At 38.0% G+C, this 19,775-nt stretch overlaps 1 protein-coding gene across 3 annotated transcripts in view; it reads left to right on the top strand.

The window, feature by feature from the left end:
- The window catches only part of PNPT1 (polyribonucleotide nucleotidyltransferase 1), a 42,591-nt gene extending 23,368 nt beyond the window's left edge, over positions 1-19,223 (top strand). For 2 of the 3 annotated variants that reach the window (XM_053588874.1, XM_053588876.1), the window contains exons 17-28: positions 43-132; positions 1,961-2,014; positions 7,659-7,765; positions 9,013-9,084; positions 9,174-9,237; positions 11,405-11,488; positions 11,787-11,870; positions 13,084-13,190; positions 13,277-13,332; positions 15,059-15,137; positions 17,427-17,474; positions 18,958-19,223. In XM_053588874.1, the coding sequence (XP_053444849.1) occupies positions 43-132; positions 1,961-2,014; positions 7,659-7,765; positions 9,013-9,084; positions 9,174-9,237; positions 11,405-11,488; positions 11,787-11,870; positions 13,084-13,190; positions 13,277-13,332; positions 15,059-15,137; positions 17,427-17,474; positions 18,958-19,116 (1,004 nt within the window). In that variant the 3' untranslated portion in view covers positions 19,117-19,223. The remainder of the gene's footprint in view (positions 1-42; positions 133-1,960; positions 2,015-7,658; positions 7,766-9,012; positions 9,085-9,173; positions 9,238-11,404; positions 11,489-11,786; positions 11,871-13,083; positions 13,191-13,276; positions 13,333-15,058; positions 15,138-17,426; positions 17,475-18,957) is intronic. The other variant, XM_053588875.1, reaches the window with a different exon arrangement.
- The last annotated feature ends 552 nt before the right edge of the window (positions 19,224-19,775 follow it).

Below are 19,775 nucleotides of genomic sequence, written 5' to 3'. Positions count from 1 at the left end.
ACTTGGTACATATTTTGCTTACTGTTTTCTATTCCACTTTAGGTGCTCTTGCTGAGAAAGCTTTGTATCCTGTTATTCCCAAAGATTTTCCTTTCACCATAAGAGTTACATCTGAAGTCCTAGAGTCAAATGGTATGGTATTAAAATATTTCTTTCCTGGTAGAAATGACTGGATTCCCTAGTACATTCTCATCACCTTTTCAGAATTGCCAGGCACAATGGCTCATGCCTATAATCCCAAGACTTTGGGAAGCCAAGGCAGGAGGAATGCTTGAGGCCAAGTGTTCAAGACCAGTTAGGCAACATAATGACACTCTATCATTACAAAAAAAAAAATATTTTTAATATAGCCAAACATGGTGTCACACACCTGTAGCCCTAGGTTTTTCAGAGGCTGAACAGGAGGAGCACTTGGGCCCAAGAGCTTAGGCTATAGTGAGCTATGATCATACTACTGCACTCCAGCTTGAGTGACAGCAAAACCCTATTGCTAAAAAAAGAATTAAAAATTACAAAAGTAATGTTACATTATGTTTATTACTACAGGGTATAGATGCCTATTGTACGAGAAGATATGTTTAATCATTCTTCTCTGAGTCTCTGTTCTTAGTAAGTTGTTTCAAAAGCAATATAAAACAAGTATTTCTCATATGGATCTGTTACAATAGATCCAGTTTGGCTTGTTTCTTTATTTTTACAAACAAACCACAGAGCAAGGCTGGCTTGGAGAGAGGAACAGCAAAAATAGAATGATTGTTAAGTAGGGCATACTTAACCATGCGGACAGCATAGAAGGAGCTGGGCTAAAAGGTCAAATTTAAATAAATTAGTTTGTAGGCCAAAGTAAGGTATAACGATTAAAGATAGAGTTCTTTTTCTTTTTTGAGACTGTGTTATGATGTCGCCCTCTATAGAGTGCTGTGGTGTCACAGTTCACAGCAACCTCAAACTCTCAAACTTTTGGGCTTAAGTGATTCTCTTGCCTTAGCCTCCCAAGTAGCTGGGACTACAGGTGCCCGCCACAACTCCCGGCTGTTTTTGTTGTTGTTGTTGTAGTTGTCATGGTTGTTTGGCAGGCTCGGACCGGGTTTGAACCAACCAGCACCCATGTATGTGGCTGGTACCCTCACCGCTGAGCTACGGGTGCTGAGCCAAAGACAGGATTCTTAAAGATGTATCAGATATAGATCAGATGATTACAGGTTTTAAGAGAAAAACATTAAAGTTATCTCAAAATTTAAACTAAAGATTTTTCTGTTCTCTACTTGATGTGACTAAAATGGGCATATGGTCCAATGAAAAAACCAGAGCTTTGAACCTTTAATTACTTCTGATTAAACAATAAAAGAAGTATTTTAGTACTTCTGAAATACTTCTTGGAATCAGAATCTCTATAGTAATCCTGTCCAATAGAACTTTTTATAATGGTAGAAAACCTCTATATCTATGCTATCTAATAGAACTGAATTTATTTCAGCTACTTAAATGCAAGTAGCCACCTGTGGCTACCATATTAGACCATGTAGCTCTGTAGTTCATGGCTTAGGAGAGCTTGCCTAAAAAAAGAAAAAGTATGAAATATTTATGTCAGCTCGGCGCCTGTGGCTCAAGTGGCTAAGGCGCCAGCCACATATACCTGAGCTGGCAGGTTCGAATCCAGCCCAGCCCACCAAATAACAATGATGGCTGCAACCAAAAAATAGCCAGGCGTTGTGGCAGGCGCCTGTAGTCCCAGCTACTTGGGAGGCCAAGGCAGGAGAATCGCTTGAGCCTGTGAGTTGGAGGTCGCTGTGAACTGTGATGCCACGGCACTCTACCCAGGGCAACAGCTTGAGGCTCTGTCTCAAAAAAAAAAGAAATATTTATGTTATAATGGAATATTTGTGAGGAAGTAACCAATAGGAGTAATTCTCTGCATTTTAAAAAATCAGTATAACATAAAGTATTTTTCTTTTTGTAGGGTCATCTTCTATGGCATCTGCATGTGGTGGAAGTTTAGCATTAATGGATGCAGGTAATAAAATAATGTCTCAAAACTGCCAACACATTATACACCTGATTAGTATAAACTATAAGATTTCTGTAATTGGATTTTAGTAAGATGATCAAACCAGGCAAGAGGCAAGGTAGTTGTAAAGTAGAGCTTCAACTATCAAGATAACTGTTAGGGCCAGGCATGGTATCTTATGCTTATAATCCTCACACTCTAGGAAGCCATGGCGGGTGGATTGCTTGAGCTCAGGAATTAAGACCAACCTGAGCAAGAATGAAACCCCATCTCTACTAAAAATAGAAAAATTAGCCAGGTGTGTGGCCAGCACCTATAGTCCCAGCTACTTGGCAGCCTGAGGGAAGAAGATTACTTTGACTCCAAGAGTTTGAGATTGCTGTGATCTATGATGATACCACATCACTCTACCCAGGGCCCTAGGTGAGACTGTGTCTCAAAAAAAAAACAAAAGTACTTGCTGGAAGTCTTATTTTTAGCTAAAAGCCAGTACACTGAGAAGAACCGATCCCACTCTGAAGTGTACACAGAATTTTAGGAAGGCAGACTACAGTGGTTCAGTATAATTCCTGGATCTGAAATGCCTAAAGGAAAAAGTTAACATGCTAGTATATTTCTGGAACGTATTGAAGTGTTAAAGTAATAAATTAGAACCAGGGTTTTTAACGCTAAGGAGTTGAGACTTAAGGCTACCATTTTTTTAACTCAGGATTCTAAGGAATAGTGTTCCACAGGGTGTTAATTATTATGTACCATGAAAAAAATGGATTAAACAGGTATATTTAATATGTTAGTGAGAGTACAAAACAATCTCTAGGACAAGAATATGTAATATTTCCCAAACTTTTTCGACCAAAGCTTATGTACAAAAATTACCTGAAAGCAGATAATGGGGAATTTAAAGGATTCTATGAGTATCTTGATTTGAATCTGCATATTGTGGGGGTTATGTGAGGCAGTTTTTCCTAGCTCAGATAATGGATGGCACTGGATGATGAGGTAGGAGAGACTAGGAGGTAAATAGGAAACTAAAATCTGGGAAGCAAGACAGGGAGACTGTTGCCAGGGCAAGAAATGATGTGGAATAGAAATAGGTATTTCAGTATTTAGGGAAAAGTACAGCTTTCTAAAAAATTAAAGTGAAAGTAAATAGATTTTTATAACTTGAGAGGATATAAGAACTAAAGAAAGAAGTGTTGGTTCAGACTTGTGTGTCTTAGGTGCTTTTAACCAAGACAGGGAATGTAGGAGGACAATCATTTATTGGGGGTGATTCAGTTATTTTTTAAGTGTGTGTGTGTGTGTGTGTGTGTGTATATATAATGTATGTATATATGTGTGTGTGTGTATATAAGATGCTTTGGGAACTTTTAACTGGAGATGTCTAATAGGTAGTTTGGTTACACAAATCTAAGGCATGGCAGAAAGAACTTAACCAGAAAGGATAGATTTTTAAATCATCAACATTATAAGTAGTAGTTAAGACCATTAAGTGTAGGTGAGATTATTTAGAGAAAATGAAGTGAGATTCTTAACTATACTCCTTTATAGCAAAATAAGTTCCAAGTGATCAAAACTTAAACATTATTTTTTAAACAATGAAACATGGAAGAGTTTATCAAAATCTTGGAGAAGTTTAAAGCCTTTATAAGCAAAATGCAAAAACCATGATTGCATAAATACTAAAAATTTTATGTAGAAAAACAATCACTAAACAGAGCCAACAAAAAATGCATTTTATATTTGTATTTTAATTAGTATATTTATATTTTAATAAAGATCTAAGAAAACAAAAAGAAAAAAATAAAAATAAATTAAAAAAAAAAAAAAGGATCTACTGCCTGGGCTGGGTGCATTGGCTCATGCTTATAATCCTAGCACTCTGGGAGGCCAGGGCAGGTGGATTGCCTGACTCATGAGTTCAAGACCAGCCTAAGCCAGACTAAGACCTCATTTCTAAAGATAGCCAGGCGTTGTGGTGGACATCCATAGTCTCAACTACTTGGGAGGCTGAGGCAAGAGAATAGCTTAAGCCCAAGAGTTTGAGGTTGCTGTGTGCTATGATGCCATGGCACTCTACCCAGGGTGACAAAGTGAAACTCTGTCTTCAAAAAAAAAAAGATCTACTGCACTTACTGAAAGAAAATACTAAGTAGGTAGAAAAATGTTTGAAGTCCATGGTAGATAATTCTCAAAAAATAAAAAGAAATATAATAAATAGTTTTATAAACATGAAAACATATTCAACTTTTCTCATAAAACAAATCAAATTAAAAATAACTCTTTAGATTAATAGAGATCAAAAGGTTTGACATGAGTTGATAAGAATATAGACTAGAATGCCATGTACCTACACACACTGCTGGTAAAAGTTTAAAGTTCTGTGCCTTTGGAAGACAGTTTGACAGAATAACAATTGTAATCCTTATAACTTTTGACTCAGCAATTCCATTTCTATGTTGTATGTATCCTAACATCATAACTAACATCATACCGAATGGGGAAGAGGTGAAAGCTTGCTCCAAGAACTGAAACAAGACAAGGATGCATATCCACATTTTACACAGGACTGGAATTTAGGCAGAGAAAGAAATAAAGGGCATCCAAATTGGAAAGGAGGAAGTCAAATCATTCCTGTTTGCAGATAGATAGCATTATGACTATATACAGAAAAACCTAAAAACTAGCAAAAAAAACTCTTAAAGAATGGATAAATTCGGTAACATTGCAGGGTACAAGATTAATGTACAAAAACTAGTAGCATTTTTGTATCTGAACAACAAACTAACTGAAAAAAGAAATCAAGAAAGCAATCTCCTTTATAATAGCTACCAAAAAAATAAATAAAACACCAAGGAATAAATTTAACCAAGAAGGTAAAAGGCCTCTACAAGGAAAACTACAAAACACTAATGAAAGAAATTTAAGAGAATACAAACAAATGAAAAGACATCCCATGCTCATAGATCAAAAGAATTAATGGTAAAATGATGATACTACCCAAAGCAGTCTATAGATTCAGTGCAATTTCTATTAAAATGCCAATAACATTCTTCACAGAAATAGAGAAAAAGGCCGGGCACTGTGGCTCGTGCCTGTTACCTAGCACTCTAGAAGCCAAAGAGATAAGGATTGCTTGAGGTGAGAAACTCAAGACTAGCATGACCTTGTCTTTACCCAAACAGATAAATATCTACTGGTCATGGTAGCTCAGTTACTCCAAAGGCTGAGACTGGAGTATCACTTGAGCCCAGGAGTTTGAGGGGTTGCAGTGAGCTGTGATGAGGCCGTTGCATTTTAACCAGGGCAACAGAGCAAGACTCTTGTCTCATTAAAAAAAAAGAGAGAAATCTTAAAAGTTTGTATGGACCACAAAAGACCCTAAATAGCCAAAACAATCCTGAGCAAAAAGCAAAGCTGGAAATATCACACTACCAGACCTCTAAATATAATATATTACAAAGTTATAGTAACTAAAACAGTATGGTATTAGCATAAAAATAGACATACAGATCAATGGAACAGAGTAGAAAACCCAGAAATTGATCCACATTGTCTATAGACAACTAATTTTTGACAGAGATGCCAAGAACACTCATTAGGAAAAGGATAGTCTCTTTAGTAAATGGTGCTGGGGAAACCAGTAGCCTTATATAGAAGACTAAAAGGAGATCCCCATCTCTCACCCTACACAGAAATCTACTCAAATTGGATTAAACATTTAAACATAAGACGTGAAAGGATGAAACTATAATAGAAGAAAACAGAGGGCAAATACTTCAGGAAACTGGTCTGGAAAAAGATAATATGAATAAGACCTCAGAAGCATAGTTCAACAAAAGCAAATATAAAGAAATGGGATAATATTGAACTAGAAAGTTTGCACACAAGCAGTCAAGAGAGCGAACGGACAACCTACAGAATGAAAAAATATTTGCAAACTACTTACCAGAAGATTAATAATATATAAGGAACTCAAACATCTCAAAACCCCCAAACCAATTAAAACAATCTAATTAAAATATGAGCAAATGATCGAAACAGAAGTGTCTCAAAAGAAAATGTGTCATCTGGCCAACAAATATATGAAAGAATACTCAGCATCAGTAATCAGGAAAATGCAAATGAAAACCACAATGAGGTATCATCTCACCCCAGTGAAGATAGTTATTATCAAAAAGACATAAAATAACAAATGCCGGCAAGGATACAGAAAAAAGGGAACTCCCAAACAGTGTTGGTGGGAATGCAAACTACTATTACCTCTAAGTAGAACATTATAGATGTCCCTCAATAAACTACAAATAATATGGCCAGGCACAGTGGCTCATGCCTATAATTCTAGCGCTCTGGGAGGCCGAGGCGGAAAGATTGCTTGAGCTCATGAGTTCGAAACCAGCCTCAGCAAAAGGCGAGACCCTGTCTCTACTACAAATAGAAAAACTGAGGCGAGAGGATCACTTGAGCCCAAGAGATGGAGGTTGCTGTGAACTATGACACCAGGGCACTCTATCAGGGCAACAGCTTGAGACTGTCTCAAAAAAAAAAGCTATAAATAAAACTATCCTATGATCTAGCAATCTCATCACTGGGAATGTAGCCAAAGAAAGGGAAGTCATTGTATCGAAGAGACATCTGCACCCCTGTATTTATTGCAGCACTGTTCACAATGGCCCAGATGGAATCAACCTAGATGTCCAGCAACAAATGAATGGATATAGAAGATGTTAGGTATACTACAAGATCAGACATTCAAGTTCATGAAATTTCATCCTAGAAAAAGTACTACATGCTCACTGCTGAATATCACTATGGTCACCTTTGACCATCTGGTGACCACAGTGATATTATTCAGCAATGAGTTATGTAGCACTTTTTCTAGGATGAGTTTGCAGACAACAACAACCCTGATGGCCATTCCAGAAAGAGTTCCAAAATTGCTTTGAAGGGTGGACTAGGTGCTGGCATTGGTGCGTAGCTTCCCAAGGGGAGTATTTTGAAGGTGACCATAGTGATACTCAGCAATGAAATATACTCACCTCTTCTTCTAGAATGAGTTCTTGAACTTAAATGTCAGATCTTGTACATAGGAGCAGTACTATATAACCATTTAAAAGAATGAGGTAGAGCTTTGTGTGGTGATATGTGATAATATCCAAAATATGCTATAAAGTGAAAAAGGCAAGGTACAGAATAGTAAATGCATGTAGTGCTGCCATAAGTAAAGAAAATAAAAGCTTATATTTACATTTATACTTGTGCACAAAAATTTTCTGGGAGAGTACACTAATGATGGACTGAGGGGTTCAGGCTGGAAGAATTTAGCCTGAACAGGTAGTAACTCTAAAGAAAAAGAAAGCATCCAAAGTAAAGCAACAGGTAATTCAAAGAGTTAAGAGTTATAAAGTTAGCTATTATTTGAGAGTAATTAGTAATGTGGTAATTGCCAGTTAAATTTGGTGTAAGTAGCTTTATTATATGCTCAGAAGAAATGAGGTGGTCAGATGACCTCTTAAAGACCTTTCCAACTCAGCTTTGGTGACTGTCAATTCACAGATCATCTACTTACATTAAATGACAACAGAATGATAAATATGTGTGTTGGGTTGATGTACACATTACACACAAAAATTACTTTTTCCGATTATAGGGGTTCCAGTTTCATCTGCTGTAGCAGGTGTAGCAATAGGATTGGTCACCAAAAATGATCCTGAGAAGGGTGAAATAGAAGATTATCGTTTGCTAACAGATATTCTGGCAAGTATATTCCCAGCTTTTTCTTCTTTTTTTTTTTTTTTTTTTGAGACAGTCTCAACTGTTACCCAGGTAGAGTGCTGTGGCGTCACAGCTTTAGCAACCTCAGACTCTCGGGTTTAGTGATTCTCTGGCCTCAGCCTCCCAAGTAACTGGGATTATAGGTGCCCACTACAATGTCCAGCTATTTTTTTGTTGTTGTTGCAGTCATCATTGTTTAGCAGGCCCGGGCCCAGGCCCAGTTCGAACCTGCCATCCCCATGTATGTGGTCGGCGCCCTACCCACTGAGCTATGGGTGCTGCCTATATTCTCAGCTTTAAATAACTTGGTGGTGAAGACTGTACATTCTTATATCATTTGCTTAGAAGAATGCTGGTATTCAATAAATAAAGGTACTTGTTATTTCTTTCTCTGTACCTTTGCATTTTTGTTTGTTTTTGAGACAAAGTCACACTTTGTCACCCTCCATAGAGTGAGCTGTGGTGTCATAGCTCACAGCAACTTCAAACTCATGGGCTCAAGCGATTGTCTTGCGTCAGCCTCCCAAGTAGCTGGGACTACAGGCACCTGCCACAACACCCAGCTATTTTTAGAGATGAGGTCTTACTCTGACTGGCTGGTCTAGAACTCAGTGAGCTCAGACAATCCACTCACCTCAGCCTCCCAGAGTGCTAGTATTATAGGCAACAGCCACCGTGCCCAGCCTCTTTACATTGGTTTTTATAGGATGTGACTTTAAAATATGTATTACAGTATAAATATTCATAATGACTCACTTTAGGATAATTGTAAATTCATATTTATGCATTTATGAGGAGGGAGACGTGATCTAAAAACAGTGATGTTTCTAGTGAAAATATCTGTAGCTTAAAAAGTCAGATTGGGCTCGGCACCTGTAGCACATGGGTTAAGGCGCCATCCACATGCACCGCGGCTGGTGGGTTTGAACCCAGCCCGGGCCAGCTAAACAACAATGACAACTGCAACAAAAAAATAGCCGCATTGTGGCCGGTGCCTGTAGTCCCAGCCACTTGGGAGGCTGAGGCAAAAGAATTGCTTAAGCCCAGGAGTTTGAGGTTGCTGTGAGCTGTGACGCCATGGCACTCTACTGAGGGCAACATAGTGAGACTCTGTCTCAAAAAAAAAAAAAAAGGTCACAAGCTATTTTTTTTTTTAATTCTTCTATATTAAGTATGGGTGAATTTAGCTTTTGTTTAAAACTATATCATAATCTCTTAAATTTCTAAAGGGAATTGAAGATTACAATGGTGACATGGATTTCAAAATAGCCGGCACTAATAAGGGAATAACTGCATTACAGGTATTTTTAAAACCTACTTTGTTTCACTTTTGTATTTAAATAATGTCAAATATCAATATTTATATAAATTTTTGGCTCTTCTATATTAGGCTGATATTAAATTACCTGGAATACCAATGAAAATTGTAATGGAGGCCATTCAACTAGCTTCAGGTAAGCCAGTAAGCCGTACCTTTACTTATTCTATATAATCCCAATAAAATCTATATAATTTTATAATAGTACTTGAAAAATGGAATGTCACATTACTTAATTTAGATTGAGAAGTTTTAACTTACTGGGCACATGAGTAACCACAAAAGAGATGACCAGTGAAATGTCAGTCTTTGTAAGTTAATTAACTCTCCTAAGGCTTAGGGAAAAGAAAGTATGAGTAAATTTTCAAGGTAATAGGGCTATGAAGAGCTTCAGTTATTAAGCTAAAAAAAGAGTTTGAATTTTACTCCTAAACACTTAAGAATGCTAGTGCCGTGGCAGTCGCCGCACTTGACCCTCTCCTGCAGGTGTATGGGCCCGAGCCCGGAGAGCCACCCAACGGTGGGGCCCCCGGTGGCCCGCGCCCGAAGGCGCCCTGGCTCCCTGTGGCCCTGGCAGAGGGCTGGGCAGGTGTAGTGGCCCGGCCGGACTGGGCGGGGGCCGGAGCCGGAGCCAGCGTGGGGGGCAGCATAAGGAGCGAGAGCTTTGTATTTTGCAGGGCTATTTGTTGTGGGAGGCAGGGGTTGGAGGAAGCAGAAAGCCGCACCGAGTCGCAAGGGACCTCGGGGCGAACCATGTTGAACCTGCCAGCCTCCAGCTGGGGAACTGTGTGGAGGCCTGCTCGGACTGCATCGAGTGTCTGGCTTTGGACTTGCAGAGGAACGTCGCCAAATACCAAGCATGTTCACCAAGTCTCTCTTCCTTACCGTCGTTACTGCGAAGAACCTGGCGTCAGTTATCCTGGGGTTTTGTGCCTTTTGGCATCACAGAAGGTCACGCCCCTGCCCCGTAGTCGTTCAGTCGCCTGGCTGGGAGAGCGCTGAACTCACGCGTCCATCGTGACTGTCGCCACTCGTTCAGTTTAACTTCGCTGTACACGAGATGAAGCTTTGAGATCCCAAGGGAGTTGGATGAGTGAGACGAGAAGTTCAAGCGCTAGGCGGATGGTGCCAGAAGAGGCAAGCGCTACACTGCATTCAGAGGGCCCTGACCCGGAGCCAGGAGCTGGTGAGAACCGGCCAGGCTGGTGGACAGTCACTGGAAGTCTTCCAGGCGCATCAGGTGAGCGAACACCCCTGGCAACACCCCTGGCAACAGCGGCAGAGAAGTCCAAGAATGAGATCATCATGCAGGCAGAAAAGCCAAACAAGAAGAGATCGTGACAACAACGCAGTAAGGAGAATCTAATAATCACGACCACTAGGACATCACCTCAGGAACTCCCACGAAGAAAGTAAAAGCCCCAAAGAAAAAGAAATGCTCCCGGGGCCAAAGCAGAGAGGGAAGCCTCCCCGCAGACCTGCCCATAGACCCAATGTCTGTGCAGTCACGTCTCTTGAGGAAAGATGATGGGCTATGACAAGGAGGAGAGCCCCATTGAGTGGGTCCACTTTTTGTGTGTGGGCCTCAATCACAGACCAAGGGGCAAGTGGTACTCTCCCAAAGTTGAGGGGAAAGCTCTGGAGAAATCCAAAAAAGAAAGAGCTTATAACAGGTAGTTTGTGGGCATTCATTTGGGAGAGAGGAGAGCAGAATAAATGAGTGTATTTATTACATTGCCACCTTTGTTGAGATGTAAGGATTGTAAAATATATATTTTTAAAGAATGTTAGAAAAGGGTCTGTTTCTTTTATAGAGATGACAGTGATTCTCTTGGCCTTTTGTTTTTATTGGTTTCAGAAAGTGGTCTATGGATCAGCATTTTAGAAACTACAAATATAGGTTTGAATTGAACACTTAAAAAAAACTAAGGCCAGGTGCGATGGCTCACAACTGTAATCCTAGTACTCTGGGAGACCAAGGCAGGTGGATTGTCCTGAGCTCACAGGTTTGAGACCAGCCTGAGCTACAGCGAGACCCCCCCCCCATCTCTAAAAACAGCATTGTGGCAGGCCATCTGTAGGCCCAGCTACTCTGAGGCTGAGCCAAGAGAATCTCTTGAGCACAAGAATTGGAGGTTGCCGTGAACTATGATGCCAGGGTACTCTACTGAAGATGACAAAGTTAGACTCTGTCTCAAAAATAAATAAAAAAATTAAATTAAAAAAAAACTAAGAATGCTGCTATTTCAGATCACATTTATTTTATGTAGTTATCAATTTTATTGTGTTTTTATATCTTTTAGTGGCAAAGAAAGAGATATTACAGATTATGAACAAAACCATTTCAAAACCTCGAGCATCTAGAAAAGAAAACGGACCTATTGTAGGTAATACATTAAAATTATTACTGATCATAGTAAACATTAATATATGAATGTATATTACCGTTTTTAAATTTTTTTACCCCATACATAAAAATATCCTAAATATATTTATAAGTAAAATAGTTCAAATTTAGGGGATATTCTTGAGTATTTTTCAGTCATTTTTATCAAGTAACAGCCTTTTCTTCTATTTCATGGTGAAATATTTTTACATGTGCCTAGGGAAAAAAAAAAAATCATAAGTGACCAGGACATGGTTGAGGTTTTAATTGTCTATATATTTGTCTGTGTTACATTTCAGAAACTGTTCAGGTTCCATTATCAAAACGAGCAAAATTTGTTGGACCAGGTGGATATCATCTAAAAAAACTTCAGGCTGAAACAGGTAAGTTACATGAAATTTGGAGTTTTAATTAAATATTACCTCAGGCCAGCCACAGTAACCCATGCCTATAATCCCAGTACTTTGGGAGACCAAGGTAGGAGGATCGCTCAAGGCAAGGAGTTTGAGACAAGCCTAGGCAACAGCAAGATCCCATCTCTAAAAAAAAATTTTTTTTAAAGAAGCTAGGTGTGGTAGTACACACCTGTAGTCTAGCTACTCACGAGGCTGAAGCAGTAGGATCACTTAAGCCTAGGATTTTGAGACCACAGTGAGCTGTGATCACACCATTGCACTCCAGCCTGGGTGACAGAATACAACCCTATTCCTTCAAGTAAAAATTGCCAGATCACATAAATTTAATCTTTCATCTCTGCTGTGTTGTTTTAAATACATATGTCTGTGAAATGAGAGAAACAATAGGAGAAAAAGACATGTCTTGACTTTGAGTTTGTGTGCCTTTGAATGATCAGCGAATGATCATCCTTAACTGTGTTTAGGGAGGATCACCAAGAATTCATTAGGGGATTTTTGTTTTTGTTTGGGGGCTTTTGGGGATAACATTTCAAAATTGAAAATCTAAAATAGTTTTTAGTTTTTCACTTTAGAGGAATTATGCTCTAATTGTTTCTTGCTATTACTTCTGCTTTCACTTAGTTTTATTTAGACTCTTATTTACAGGCTATATGTAGAAATAGTATGCTTTATTTTTTCTGGAAGCAGTGTTAGGGTTACCTAGTATATATCAGCTTTGTGGTTATTCTGAAGTAGCGTGAGAAGCAATCCTTTTAGCTAGTTACTAAGACTAAGAAAACTGACATGATTTCATCCTTCATCTAAGGTAAGAGGGAGAAAGAAAAAAGGTGAAGAAAAGGTTCTGTAGTATAGTTGCTACTCATAATTAAGAGAACAAAACTAGATACTTTAAAATTAGCACTGATATGTTTGATCCCACCAGATGTTAGACTCTAAGAAAGCAAAAATGTTGGTTCAGTATTGTATCCCCAGGGTCTAGTACAATGCCAAATAAATAGCAAGTGTTTAGTTTGTGTGTGTTAGTGAATGAATCCTTTTGTTCCTAAGTCAGTGATTAAACACAGCATAGCTCTGCCCAGCTGCTTCCAGGTCCCTTTCCTGTTCTCACATCTACTTTTAAGACTAGTCTCCACTGAAACAAGCAAGTTAACTTTAATACATTAAACTGTCTCTTTAAAAGGTGTAAGTATTAGTCAGGTGGATGAAGAAACATTTTCTATATTTGCACCAACACCCAGTGCTATGCATGAAGCAAGAGACTTCATTACTGAAATCTGCAAAGATGATGTAAGTATAGATCTTATAATAGTTGCTTTTTCTACTTTCTATTGCTATTTTCTTTATGAATCTTATGGCTTATTTTGCACTTACAGCAGGAGCAGCAATTAGAATTTGGAGCAGTATATACCGCCACAATAACTGAAATCAGGTAATAAGAAATGATATTCTGTGTTGGTTTTTAAAAGATTTGTATTACAAGCCCAGGTTGACTTCATATTTCCTTCATTTACTTTGAAATCATGAAGAGTTTAGATTATATATCAATTACCTTATAATAATAATCATATCATTATTATTTTTAAGGTATTTTTTATACCAGGTTATAGATTTTCAGTAGCATGGCTCTAACTGAATTAAGTTTTTTACATTTATTTTTATTTTACTATGAAACAGAAGATAGATTATTTTCTTTAACCAAATTTTCTACCATTTTTTTTCTACCATAATTTTTCTCTACCATTTTTTCCTACCATAATTTTCCCAGAAAACAATAAACAGGCCTCAAGTAGCCTTAGCAATATTTCCTTTTTCAAAAATTCATTTATTTATCACTATATTGCCCAGGTTGTACTTGAATTCCTGGCTGTGACACATTCCCATCACACCTGGCTTTGGTAGCTTGTTTTAAAAATAATAATACTACTTAATGTTAAATTAGCACATATTTTTTTAAATGCCATTTTCAGCCTCAAAGCATTTTTTGTTTTTAGCAGCTAAAAAGATTATATTTTGAGAATAAGGAAATCTTCCTAAGAATAAAAAGTGTTTTCTGATGCAGCAAGAATGTTCAAAGCTATTTGAAATGAATAATAAAAGGCAATGGGATAATTGGTTTGATATTTCATGTCAAAAGAAATAGATGGCTTATTTTAGTAGATGAGAGAAAACAAGGAAAAGAAATTTTTTTTTTTTTTTTTTTTTTTTTTGAGACAGTCTCACTTTGTCGCCCTGTGTAGAGTGTTATGGCATCATAGCTCACAGCAACCTCAAATTCTTGGGCTCAAGTGATCCCCCGCCTCAGTTTTTTTCATTTTCAGTAGAGACAGGTTGTTACTCTTGCTCAGGCTGGTCTTGAACTCATGAGCTTAAGCGAGCCACCTGCCTCAGCCTCCCAGAGTCCTAGGATTACAGGCATGTGTGCCACCATGCCTGGCCAGAAGAGAAGTTTTTTAATGAAATAAGTATCTCAGTTTACCTAACCACCTTGTATTAATCACTACCTTGTAGGTTAATAATACTCTACTCTATTTTACAATATTTACTATCATTTCAGAAATGTTTAGAAATTATGAAGAGAAATATAGAATAAGGATATATATTCTAAAAGCTTTTTAACTGTACATTTTTTCATCTTTTCTTTGTCCTTTGCTTCACAAGTATTTAAATATAGGGTATTTTTTCAATGGAAATATAAATAACTATTTTAGGTAATCATACCTTTTATAGTTGAAAAACATACTATTAATGAACTTTTTAAAACTTATTGTGCCTATATATAATCAATTTCATTTGTCAGTAGATATACAGACACTTATTGTTTGTTTTTGAGATGGAGTTTCACTCCATTGCCCCAGGCTAGCATGCCATGGTATTAGCCTCATAGCAACCTCAAACTCATGGGTTCAAGTGATCTTTCTGCCTCACCCTCCCAAGTAGCTGGGACTACAGGCGCCTGCCACAATGCCTGGCTAATTTTTCTGTTTTTAGTAGAGATGGGGTCTCGCTTTTGCTAAGTCTGGTCTTGAACTCCTGAGCTCAAGGGATCCACCTGCCTCAGCCACCCAGAATGCTACGATTATAGATAGGCATGTGAGCCACTGCACCCAGTTAGTACTTAACATGTTTTAACCGGGCTTTTTATTTCTTTTTTGTAGAGACAGTGGAGTAATGGTGAAACTATATCCAAATATGACTGCAGTTCTACTTCATAACACACAACTTGATCAACGGAAGGTAAAAAGATTTCTAACTACCTTAAAATAACCATATTGAAATTACTAAGATTGTACACTTTACCTTTTGCTAGCCTAAAGACAGAAAACAAAAATGGCAGAGATGCTGTTGGGTAAAGATTTTACAATATTTACCACAGACATTTATCTTTTTATTTCCAGAATGAAATAGAAACCATTCTAGGTGTTGTGGGGTAGAACATCTAGAACAAGCACATTCCAATTTACTAAACACACATACATATAGCTCTGTCTTCCCAATTTTCCACTAACTAAACAATCATGCCAAAATAATTCTGAGGGTGTTTTTAAATATAATTTTTGTTGGCAGCACTGTAGCTCAGTGGGTGGGATGCCGGCCACATACACCAAGGGTGGCAGGTTCTAATCCAGCCCAGGCCAGCTAAAACAATAATGACAACTACGACAAAAAAATAGCTGAGGCATTGTAGCGGGCACCTGTAGTCCCAGCTACTTGGGAAGCTGAGGCAAGAGAATCACTTGAGCACAAGAGTTTGCTGTGAGCTGTGACACCACAGCTTGACGCCCGTAGCACAGTGGTTACGGTGCCAGCCACATACACCAAGTCTAGCGGGTTCGAACTCTGCCTGAGCCAGCTAACCAACAATGACAACTGCAACCAAAAAACAGCCAGGCGTTGTGGTGGGCGCCTCTAGTCCCAACTACTTGGGAGGCTGAGGGAAGAGAATCGCTTAAGCCCAAGAGTTTGAGGTTGCTGTGAACCGTGACGTCACGGCACTCTACCAAGGGTGACATGGTGAGAGACTGTCTCAAAAAAAAAGAAAAAGAAAAGAAGAGGGGAAGGGGAATAATAGGAGTGTCTACTTTACTATATAGTAAAATACAAGTTAAGGGTAATAAAACAGTTATTACTGGCCCAGAAATATACACCAGGAAAAAAGGGATCAGAAATAAACCAAGTTATAGACGTGGGCCTGTACTACATGCTAAGAGTTATATTATAGTCAGCAAAGAAATAAATGTGGCTTGGGAAAGTTTGGGGGTTGTTTGGTTTTTGTTTTGTTTTGTTTTTTGAGACAGAGTCTTACTCTGTTGCCCTGGGGAGAGTGCCATGGCGTAATAGTTCCCAGCAACCTCAAATTTTTGGGCTCAAGCTATCCTCTTGCCTAGGCCTCCCAAGCAGCTGAGACTACAGGCGTGCGCTATAATACCTGGCTAGTTTTTCGATTTTTAGTAGAGCTGGGGTCTCACTCTTGCTCATGCTGGTCTTGAACTCCTGAGCTCAAGGGATGCATCCTCCTCATTTGTACCCCAAAATTAATATGAAAAAAAAATCACAATAAGGTTGAAAGATGATCAATAGAAAAATGAGCAAAGAACATGAACAAATTTTTTTTTATAAAGCAAGCATGAAACAAAGTTTATTCAGGAAGAGAAAGGTAAGCTCACAGAACAAGATATAGGTTTACAGAGCAAAATATGTTCACCATAGACGGCGAACGGACCCCACTACTATAGCAAGTAGGCAAAGAGCAACAAATCATCATTTTAAAAAGCCAACTCGTGATCAACAGCAACTTTTTAAAATGCAAATAAAATCAAGATGTCATTTTTAAATTTCAGATAGTGAAAATTCTCAATGTTGATAGGAAAAAAACAAGACATTTTTGTTATTATAGGAGTATAAATTTGAACAAACTTTTTGGAGGGTGTTTGGTAAATGTCCACATGTGGGCATTTTTCCTGAGAGCAAAATTGGAAGTGGATGAACATGTGATCAGTGCTCCCTTGCAACTTTTCCTTACCTTTTTATTCTGAAAAGTAAATAGTTGAAAGGTAATACACTGCACACTTATATACCTTTCATCTGGAGTCACCAGTCATTAACATTTGTAGCACTGAAATTTAAAACAAATTAAATGACCATCTTTAGGAGATTGGTTAAATAAGTGGCAACTATAACCCTTCGTTTTTTGATTGGAAAAGACATCTTTAATGTATTATTGAATGAAAACTGAGCAAATTATAAAACAGCAAGCACAGAATGGTCCCTTTTATAAATGCAATATATACTTAATAGAAGTTTGAAGGGATAATCATTGAAATTTTAATAGTAGTTATCTTAAATAGAGAGACTTTGGATGACTTTTACCTTCTTCTGAATACATCTATATTTTAAATCTTTGTAATTAAAAGGTTTTATAATCAGAAAAATCAATAAAGCTGTTTTCCACATAGGGAAAAATTTGTATTTCCATGAACTTTAGGTAATTATGCACAACTACTAATGGATTAATATTTTTTTCAGATTAAACATCCCACTGCCCTGGGATTAGAAGTTGGCCAAGAAATTCAGGTACCTGTTCAGCCTTTTAGCCTTAATATTGTAAATTGTACTCAAAATCTCAATTATTTTTTTCCAAAAGTTGAGTTGAAAGAATAGAATCAACATTGATGCTGTGTATTATCTGTATGCATTTTTTTTTTTTTTAAGATGAGGTCTCACTATGTTGTCCTGGGCTCAAGCAATCTCCCCAACTCAGCCTGCCATGTAGCTGGGACTACTATGTCCCCACAAACTGCTCAGTGCCACTTCTTTTAACCGTATGGTTGCTTAAATAAACTTATAAAGGATTTAAGACACATTCTTTCCCTCAAGTAGCTTACAGTTCAGCTAAAACAGTAGTCAGCTTTAGAACTTTTATTTCTTTGCTTTTTGTTGTTGTTGTTGAGACAGTCCCATCCTATGCCCCTGAGCAGAGTACAGTGGCATTGTAGCTCACTGCAACCTCAGACTCAGGCTGTGGGCATCCCGCTGCCTCAGCCTCCAAAAGCCTCTGGGATTACAGGCGCTGGCTGTGGCGCCCGGCTGGGTTTTTCCTTTTTCATGAGTCGGGGTCTCACTCTCAAGCGAGTCTTGAACTCCTGAGCTCAAGCAATTCTCCCTCTTCAGCCTCCCACAGTACTGGGATTACAGGCATGAGCCAAAATAAATGAACAGGTCAGTGCTGGCCTTGCAGACTCAGTCATTTGGAGAAAGATATGGGAACTCTTGTAATGTAACTGTACTGATGGCTTTGAACGTCATCTTTGAGGAGTTCAGACTTTATCTCCACTATTTGAGATTGCAAGTTTTTGAATTTGTTATGACCTATGTCGTTCAGGCCTAGAATTCTGATAAAAAAAAAAAATTGATCTTTTTTTGTAGTCTTTTATGAGTAGATGAAAGAAGTCATTGCTAATCTGGGTATTTTGGCTTCATCACATTCTGTTCCAATTATACCTAATACCCATGACCTAAGTAACTAAAGGCTTCTAATTTATTCCCAATCTGTATTCTCATTGTTCAAGTAGTATCTGAGGAAAGATGAGAACTGAGGTATAAGGGGTTTTTTTATATGTTTAGGTGTTGCCCTCAATGGAGTGCTGTGGCATCACAGCTCACAGCAACCTCAAATTCTTTGGCTTCCATGATTCTCTTGCCTCAGCCTCCCGAGTAGCGGGGACTTACAGGCACCCTCCACAACGCCCAGCTATTTTTTAGAGACGGGGTCTTGATCTTGCTCAGGCTGGCCTGGAACCTGTGAGCTCAGGCAGTCCACCCACCTCCGTCTCCCAAGTGCTGGGATTATAGGTGTGAGCCACTGCACCCATTAATTACTACTTAACCAAATTATAAATATTATCTGTTTACCTCTACTTAGCACTGAGCTGTGCTTTCAGTGAACAGGTAAAAACAATCATTGCTTTATTTAGACTCTGTAAATTTAAGTGTCTGTTAATTTGGATGTTAATCAATGTGCTGTGACTTTAAAAGTAAAGCTGTTTCTTTAACACAGGTGAAATACTTTGGACGTGATCCAGCAGATGGAAGGATGAGGCTTTCTCGTAAAGTGCTTCAGTCACCAGCTACAACTGTTGTCAAAACTTTAAATGACAGAAACAGTATTGTAATGGGAGAACCTATTTCACAGACATCATCTAATTCTTCTCAGTGATTTTTTTTTTTTAAAGAGAATTCTAGGGTGATAAGTGGTAGAAAAAAATTTTAGTATCTTCTGATGTATAGATTTATACATATATAAATATATTCTAATTATTTGTATTAAAATGCTCATTTACACCTGCCATTTTTTTGTTTCAAGAGTAACTCCTTATTTACATTATAAATCAATAAATATTTATTATTAAAAGTAAACGATTTATAGCTTAGGAAAAATTACCCATTTGCTTCTCTAATTCTGAAACATCTGAAAAACTTAGAAAATAATAGACTATATATGCCTTTATGATGGATCTCTTCCTACATATCTTATTTTTCTTCTTTATATACAATTGTTGACAAATAGTTGACAATTTACCCTTAGTCATCTTATGACTCATCTTTTTGCCCAAAAACTTTATGTACCTACAGCTATTTACAAACTGGAATGTGCCACTTTCAAAGCTAGCGCCTCTCTCTTCAGAACAGTTACCAGATAGAATAAGTTGAGAGAGCTAATTTGACCCATTTTTAATAATATGATGCCTATGGGCATGTGGTAGCACATATATAGTAGTTCCGGCTACTTGGGAGGCTTGAGGCAGGAGCATCGCCAGTGGGACCTCAGCCTGGTCACAGTAGTGACACCTTGGCTTCAAAAATAATAACAATAAT

Source organism: Nycticebus coucang, chromosome 4 (genome assembly GCF_027406575.1).
Source record: "Nycticebus coucang isolate mNycCou1 chromosome 4, mNycCou1.pri, whole genome shotgun sequence".
In the NCBI taxonomy this organism is placed as follows: Eukaryota; Metazoa; Chordata; class Mammalia; order Primates; family Lorisidae; genus Nycticebus; species Nycticebus coucang.
The sequence above is the reverse complement of the archived record's forward strand: the minus strand, read 5'-3'. Positions and strand labels throughout refer to the sequence as shown.